The sequence below is a fragment of the Natrix helvetica genome (assembly GCF_964273705.1).
Source record: "Natrix helvetica genome assembly, chromosome: 2".
NCBI lineage: Eukaryota > Metazoa > Chordata > Lepidosauria > Squamata > Natricidae > Natrix > Natrix helvetica.
Genome location: NC_138552.1, coordinates 8,936,831 through 8,944,929, shown reverse-complemented (window position 1 = coordinate 8,944,929; position 8,099 = coordinate 8,936,831). Strand labels below are relative to the sequence as shown.

The window sequence follows — 8,099 nt, the reverse complement described above, 5'->3', positions numbered from 1 at the left end:
TGTCTTACGTAGTAAAGTTGCGTGCACTCTGACATTAAAGTATTTTATGTAGAATGCCCTCCTCCAAGTTAAACAACCATCTGAGGGGTGCAGGTTGGGCTAAGAGACTTTGAATGGTCCAAAGTCACTCAGTAAGTTTCCATTGCTGATGGTGGATTTGAACCCAGTTCTCCCTGAGAGAAGAAATGCCCAACTTTTTTTAACGTGTCATCCAAATTGAGCGTGTAAGTAAATACAGGCAGTCCTCAACTTACAACCATTTGTTTAGTGACTGTTTGAAATTACAACAATTACTACAAAAATTGACTTATGACCCCTTTTCACACTTACAACTGCATCCGCATGGTCACATGATCAAAATCCGGGCACTTGGCAACTGGCATGTGATCTCCTTTTACGACCTTCTGACAAGGGAAGCCAGATTCACTTAACAACCATGTTACAAACTCTGGTTGTAAAAGGAGGCAAAGTTCACGTTACAACTGTCTTAAGAACAGAAATTTTGGGGTAATTATGGTTGTACGTCTGAGGACTACCTGTGTTCTTCAGGTGGGTTTAAAATGTACGTATATTCCAAAGTTTCCAGACAGGACGGAGGACCATCATAAATCCTGGAGTTTTTTTTTAAGAAGAGATTGGACAACCATTTGTCTGAAATGGTATAGATAGGGTCTCCTGCCTGAGCAGGGGGTTGGACTAGAAGACCTCAAAGCTCCCTTCCAACTCTGTCATTCTGCTTGCACAACAAATGCTCCTTTAAAGACCAACCAAGAATTTCTCTTCTATCTGCCACAGGAAGACATCTTCACAATGGAAGCTGTTGACCTTGGCACCATCTCTAAAATCAAGATACGCCATGACAACACTCTGCCAAGGCCCGACTGGTACTTGGAGAAAGTTGAGATCCTGAACGATGCCACGGACAGCGTCTACCTATTTGAGTGTGAACGCTGGCTGTCAAGGAAAAAGGAGGATCTAAGCATTGAGCGAATCCTTTGGGAAAAAGTAAATCTTGAGATTATAAAAGGCTTTCTACTTTTCCTAAATTTTAGAGCAGCGGTGGGATTCAGCCGGTTCGCACCACTTCGGGAGAACTGGTTGTTAAATTTCTGAGCAGTTTGGTGAACTGGTTGTTGGAAGGAATCATTAGGGCTGAGAACCGGCTGTTAAATTATTTGAATCCCACCACTGTTTTAGAGAGAGAGAGAGAAGAACACATTTTTTTCCTCAGAGAGTCAAAGATAGATTAAAAGAGAGATGGGTTGCCACAAAGAGGAGCGGGTCAATTTATTTTCCAAAACACCCGAGGGCAGGACAAGAAGCAATGGTTGGGAACTAATCAAGGAGAGAAGCAACCTGGAATTAAGGAGAAACTTCCTAACAGTGAAGACAATTAAACAATGGAACAACTTGCCTTCAGAAGTTGTGGGTGTTTCACCACTGGAGGTTCTTAAGAAGAGACTTGTTTGAAATGGTATAGCACTGGGATGGCGAACCTATGGTATGTGTGCCACAGGTGGCAGGCGCATGCTGATTTTGGGGTCTCTGCTGCACATGTGGGAAACGTGTGCGCATTCGTGGGAGGGTGTGCAAATGCATAGTGGTTGGGGGAGTGCGCGGGAGTGTGCCCTTCCCCCGTGGCCCGTTTTTGGTTCCAGGAGGCTTCAGGGAGGCCTGCAAGGCCTAGAATGGGGCATGGGGGAGTCGCGCGCATGCACTGGGGGTAGGGGAAGCCCGTGGGGTCATTTGTGCATACGCAAAATCAGGGCGCATTGCATTGTGAGTGTGGGCACACACATGGGCGCCATTGCACACATGAACGCAATTTCAGCACGCGAGAGGAGAAAAAAGTTAACCATCACTGGTATAGCATCTCCTGCTTGAGCAGGGAGCTGGACTAGATGAACTCCAAGGTCCCTTCCATGTCTATTCTGATTGATTGAAGGATTCTTAGAAAACGAAGATAAATTGGGTGCAGACATTAAATGAACGGTTCGAGGCCTGGCTGGCTGTAGAAGCTTCGGGAGATTCACAGAAATGCCAATCATGAGGTTTTTCTTGGTTCTGATCAACCCGTTGGAGCTATTTTCTTATAACCCAGAGAATTTTATCTTCTTATTTTTGGCAATTAATCTCGACATCTGTTAAAACATCATCTTTTGAAGGGGCCTTTCTCGTCTGGTAAAAATACGGCTGGAGCGAAGTTCTGGGTTTCTGATGCAAGCAAATAGATAAATGCGATAGATAAAAACATATGGGAAGTCAGATATTTCACAAACGGTGTACTTTTGACTCTCTGAAAAATTGTGTTTTTATCTCCAGCCTATCCGTCGTGCAATGGGGTCCGAGGGAAAATGAAATTTAAGACATGGCGTTTTGATGGAGCACTTGAGTTTCCGGGATGGATGGAGAAGCCCTTCTAGTTTGGGAAAGCAAGTTTATATCAAAGATCAAAGTCACCTTCTTGGATATAATTAACGTTGAAAAGAAGGAGAAAAAAAGAAAATAACGTCCCCTAAAGGCATTTTCACTTTTTTTTTAAAGTAGAGGGGAAGTGGGGGGGGGACGGGACTTGAGGCCTATCAACATCCAGATTGCATCTTGTAGTATGTGCCAAATTTGATGTTTGTTTGTTTACTTCTTTTAAACTATTTGGGGGGGGGGAGAGAGAAAAGGGAGACAATGGCATACTGTCAAGCAAAAAGCCAGCTTCAGGATAACAGAATTAGAAGGCAGCTTTGTAACTGGTTGACAAACTGCATTCGACATGTAGTCTTCATGGAAATGCATCTATGTGGAGAGACGTAAGCAGTGAGGTACCCCGAGATCAGGGGAACAGATGGGGGATTCATCAGATTTGCAGATGATACCGTAATTAACCAGTGGAACAGGCTGCCCCCAGAATTGTGGGTGCTCCATTACTAGACATTTTAAAGAAGAGACGGGGCAGCCTCTTGTCTGAAATAGGGCCATGATGGCGAACCTATGGCAAATGTGCCACAGGTGGCATGTGGAACCATTTGTTAGGGCACGCGAGGTGTTGCCCTGTCAGCTCTAGCAGGCATGTGCGTGCTGACCAGCTGACTTCGTTTAAGGCTGTTTTCTGCCCTCCAGAGGCTTCAGGAGGCTTCCCTGAAGGCTCAGGAAGGCAAAAAACAGCCCTATGAGAAAACCGGGAGTCCCTTCCCACTTGGTTATTCTGTCTTCGCTACTTTATAATCATGTGAAGCTTTCCCACTTCCGTCCGTGAACTTCCGGTTTGCCCGTAGGGCTGGTTTTTCACACTCCGGAGGCTTCAAGGAAGCGCCTGAAGCCTCCGGAGGTTCTCCAGGGAGGCAGAGGAGGCTGTTTTCACCCTTCCCAGGCCCCTAGAAAGCCTCTGGAACCTGGAGAGGGCAAAAAAAGTGCGCCAAAAGTGAGAGGGTCATGGTGGCAAGCGCGTGGTGTTGGGGTTTTTGGTGGTTGCGCGCATAGCATTATGGGTGTGGGCACGCCCGTGCACAACCCCTCTGTGCTTCCCCTGCTTTTGGCACGCGATCCAAAGTGGAGTGGAGTAGAGTGGAGCCTACTTCAGCTGACTGCTAGCTGCAGTTTGGCAGTTCGAATCCCACCAGGCTCACTTTTCCCAGGTGGGTAAAAGGAGGACCCAGATTGTTGGGGGCAATAGGCTGACTCTGGAAACCACTTAGAGAGGGCTGTAAAAGCACTATGAAGCGGTATATAAGTACTATTGCTATTGTTAGTTTAATCCCCTGCTCAAGCAGGAGACCCTATACCCGTGATGGCGAACCTATGGCATGCGTGCCACAAGTGGCACGCAGAGCCATTTGTCAGGGCACGCGAGGCACTGCCCTGTCAGCTGGCCAGCGCGCATGCGCGCGCTGGCCAGCTGAGTTCACCTTTTTAAAAGCTATTTTTCGCCTTCCCCAGGCTCCAGAGACTTTATAGGAGCCTGGGGAGGGCGAAAAGAGCCCCCCCCCGGAGGCTTCAGGGACCGTCCCTGAAGCCTTCGGAACGCTTAAAACCACCCTCCGAGCAAACCGGAAGTGACTTCCGGGTTGCTCGGAGGGTCGTTTTAAGCGTTCCGAAGGCTTCAGGGACTGTCCGGAGGCTTCCCTGATGCCTTCTGAGCGCTTAAAACGACCCTCCGAGCAACCCGGAAGTCACTTTTTAAGCCCTCCGAAGGCTTCAGGGAAGCCTCCGGACAGTCCCTGAAGCCTCCGGAGGGCCTCTGGGGGGGTCGGGGGAGGCTCTTTTCGCCCTCCCCAGGCTCCTATAAAGCCCCTGGAGCCTGGGGAGGGCAAAAAAAAACATGTAAAAATGGGGGGGGTTCACGCGTTGCATTGTGGGTGCGGCACGCCCGCACTCGACCCCCCTGCGCTCCCCCCACTTGTGGCACGCGAGCCAAAAAAGGTTCGCCATCACTGCCCTATACCATTCAGTCAAGTGGCTGTCCAGTCCCTTCTTAAAAACCTCCAATGATGGAGCATCCCCAATTTCTGGAGGCAAGCTGTTCCAATGGTTAATTGTCCTCCCTGTTAGGCAGTTTCTTCTTAATTCCAGGTTGCTTCTCTCCTTGGTTAGTTTCCATCCATTGCTTCTTGTCTTTCTTTCTGGTGCTTTGGAAAATAAATTGGCCCCCTCCTCTTTGTGGCAGCCTCTCGAATACGGGAATACTGCTATCAGGTCTCCCCAAGTCCTTCTTTTCTCTCGACTAGTCAAATCCTGCAACCGTTCCAATGAAGCCTAATTAATTTCCCCCCTTTTAAAGGCAATGAATAATAGCAACTTAGTAAGCTAGCTCCCACTGGATTCTTCTCAGATACTGGTATTAAATACAACACCATCTAACTTGTCTCTGCAGTCTTTCCATTTGCCCCTATGTTAATATATATGTGTTTCTCTGGTAATGTGCAATTAAAACATTACTTTGCCTTATAAAATAAATCCTTGCAAATCAACCCCATTTTTCCTCAACTGCCATACAAGGTTTTCCTAGGCAAAAGGACAAACACCACCTATTAATTTTGAGCCTGTTAATTAATCCACATACTATACTTTGAATTCCAATTAGCTCCTCTTTTTTTTTCCTGGCTGGGATTCCAAAAGCTTGCCTTTTCACCCCTGCATGTGATGGGAAGGAACTGGAAATAGGACATTTGTCAAGGAATGGATGGAGTCGTGGAGTGACAGGAAACAGGGCATTTTTCACAGAAGAAAGATTTAAGATTGCAGGATGAAGCTAAGCAGCAAAGCTGCGGGTGGGCTGTATATGGTTAGAGAATGGTGCTAAAATGTTGGTTTTATTTTAGAATTAGAATAGAATTAGAAGGGACCTTGGAGGTCATCTAGTCCAACACCCTGCCTAGGCAAGAAACCCTATACCATTTCAGACAAATGGCTATCCAACATCTTCTTAAAAACTTCCAGTGTTGGGGCATTCACAACTTCTGGAGGCAAGTTGTTCCACTGATTAATTGTTGTAACTGTCAGGAAATTCCTCCTTAGTTCTAAGTTGCTTCTCTCCTTGATGAGTTTCCACCCATTGCTTCTTGTTCTACCCTCAGGTGCTTTTGAGAATAGTTTGACCAGCCAATGTAAGGCTGATGCTACTGTAAAGCTGATGAAATGCAAGGCTGATGCAATGAAGATGAATCAGCATTGGTATAGCCAGTTTAAGACTATTAAGGGATCCACACAAGACTTTACCACTTTAAGAGATGACTATATAAAGGAGGCCATAAGAGGACGAATCTCTCTCTCCTCGTGTATCTCTCTCCTTGTGTCTGGTATCCATTGCTAAGTTCTCCATGTAAGGTTAAGAAGAAGATTGATTACTTGTCAGGTATTTGCTACCCCTTACCCTATTTTTCGGAGTATAAGACGCACCGGAGTATAAGACGCACCAAGGTTTTGAAGAGGCAAATTCTAAAAAAAGGTTTTGCACCCTGCAAACCTCCCAAAAATGACCCATTTTTTTCGTGAAACCAGGCCCATTTTTTGTTCAAAAAAAGGGCATGAATAGCCTTTAGGAGGCTTGCAGAGTGCTCCTGGGGGAGGGCGGCAAAAACGAGCAAACAACTGCCCGTTTTTTGCTCATTTCTGCCTTCCCCAGCTCCAGGAGCACTCTGGAAGCCTCCTAAAGGCGATGCACGGCCATTTTGATGAAGGGAGCAGGGTTTCGGGAGGCAAAAAATGCTGTATTCAGTGTATAAGACCCACCCATATTTTCAGCCTCTTTTTTGAGGGGAAAAAGGTGCGTCTTACACTCTAAAAAATACGGCATATGTCTGTATAGGTTGTATATAAACCGCTGTTAAATGTCTTAAGTCTCTCTGTGTTGTGTTTTGCTCCTAATAGTAGTCACGCTGCAAACGCTCTTTCAAAGTGCAAGTATTGGTGTTCCTTCGTGTATTTGTGCTCTCTTATTAGAACTATGATCCTGACTGCCTGAGCATAGGAAACGCATCCTTGAACCGAGACAATCTCAAGGAGAAGAAGTCCAACAGCTCTGCACTCGATGGGACACGTAAGGAAGTAATACTGTGTGGAGAAAGCAGGATATAAGACTGTTCCAGGCTTGTACCCAGACTCAGCAAAACCTCTCTATTGTATCTTGCTGAAGTTATGGATTTATGTCTAGGCCAGTGTTTTTCAAACTTGGCATGCTGGCTTCAGAATTCTAAGAGTTGAAATCCACACATCTTAAACTTTCTTGTTTTTCTGTGAAGACATTTCGCTTCTCATCCAGGAAGCTTCTTCAACTCGGACTGGATGGTGGAGAATGGAAGGATTTACACTCTTTGCAGACAGCTGGTCATTTGCATCCTTTCAGAGAATCATTCAGGCCCCTTGGAGGTTTATCTGTGTCCTCAGGGTCACCGGAGTGGTGCAAATGGTTGTGTAGCTGTCAGCACTGAAGTGATGTGTGCTAATAAATTGTTCTTTGAGAAATGTGCCTGCCTCAGAGTTCTCTGTATTATGGGTGTATTACTTGCAACCCTGACAGGAGCCGTCTCAGAACTGATGAAAGGACTCTGTTGTAGACTGGAGATAGATGATGCTGTATCCCTCCCCCTTTATTGAGAGAGGGCTGTTCAATTTTGACATACTGTATTTTTCGGAGTATACAGATGCTCCGGAGTATAAGACACACCAAGATTTTGAAGAGGCAAATTTAAAAAAAAGGTTTTTGCACTCTGCAGACCTCCCAAAAACGGGCTGTTTTTTTGTTGAAAAAAAAGGGCATGCATAGCCTTTAGGAGGCTTGTAGAGTGCTCCTGGGGGGTTCCCCCACCCCACAAATGAGCAAAAAACGGCCAATTTTTCATGAAAATGGGCCTGTTTTTTGTCCCCACAAAAAGGGCATGCATAACCTTTAGGAGGCTTATAGAGTGGTCCTGGGGGCTGGGGGGGGGGGGAAATTTAGCAAAAAGCGGTGCCTATTTCCTTTAATGCTGCCCTCCCCAGCCCCCAGAAGCCTCCTAAAGGCTATGACGGCCATTTTGGTGAAGGGAGCGGGGTTTCGGGAGGCAAAAAATACTGTATTCAGTGTATAAGATGCATCTAGATTTCCAGCTTCTTTTTTGAGGGAAAAAGGTGTGTCTTATACTCCGAAAAATACAGTAGATGGCCTCTTTGATCGCTTTTTCAAACCAGCTGTTATCTCTGTCCAAAATGTGGACAAAGCAGTTCCAAGAATCCTCCACACCCATTTGCACCACTCAGGTGACCATGAAGACACAGAAAAAGCTCTCAAGTGGTCTCAATGATTCTCTTAAAGAATGCAAATGGCCACCTGTCTGCAAGGAGTATGAATCCTTCCAGTCCCCACCATCCAGTCAGAGCTGAAGAAGCTTCTTGGATGAGAAGCAGAACGTCTTCAAAGAAAAAACAGAAAACCCAGTTACCTCTTGAAAAAACACCTTTGGGACAACCATAACCTTGTTGACTGAGAACCTTCATAGACACACAGCTTAAAGTTGCCAAGTTTCAAAATGCTGGTCTAGACTGTTTCACAAACATTTTAGTAGGTCTTTGACAATTCACCATGGCCAATTCACCATAGCCGACTCACCGTGGCCAATTCACCGTGGCCA

At 46.0% G+C, this 8,099-nt stretch overlaps 1 protein-coding gene across 1 annotated transcript in view; it reads left to right on the top strand.

The window, feature by feature from the left end:
• Window positions 1-8,099, top strand: part of LOXHD1 (lipoxygenase homology PLAT domains 1) — a gene marked incomplete at its 5' end in the record, with an annotated part of 213,163 nt that overhangs the window by 148,904 nt on the left and 56,160 nt on the right. The window contains 2 exons of the mRNA XM_081940466.1: window positions 796-1,005; window positions 6,433-6,529. Coding sequence (XP_081796592.1) covers window positions 796-1,005; window positions 6,433-6,529 — 307 coding nt within the window. The remainder of the gene's footprint in view (window positions 1-795; window positions 1,006-6,432; window positions 6,530-8,099) is intronic.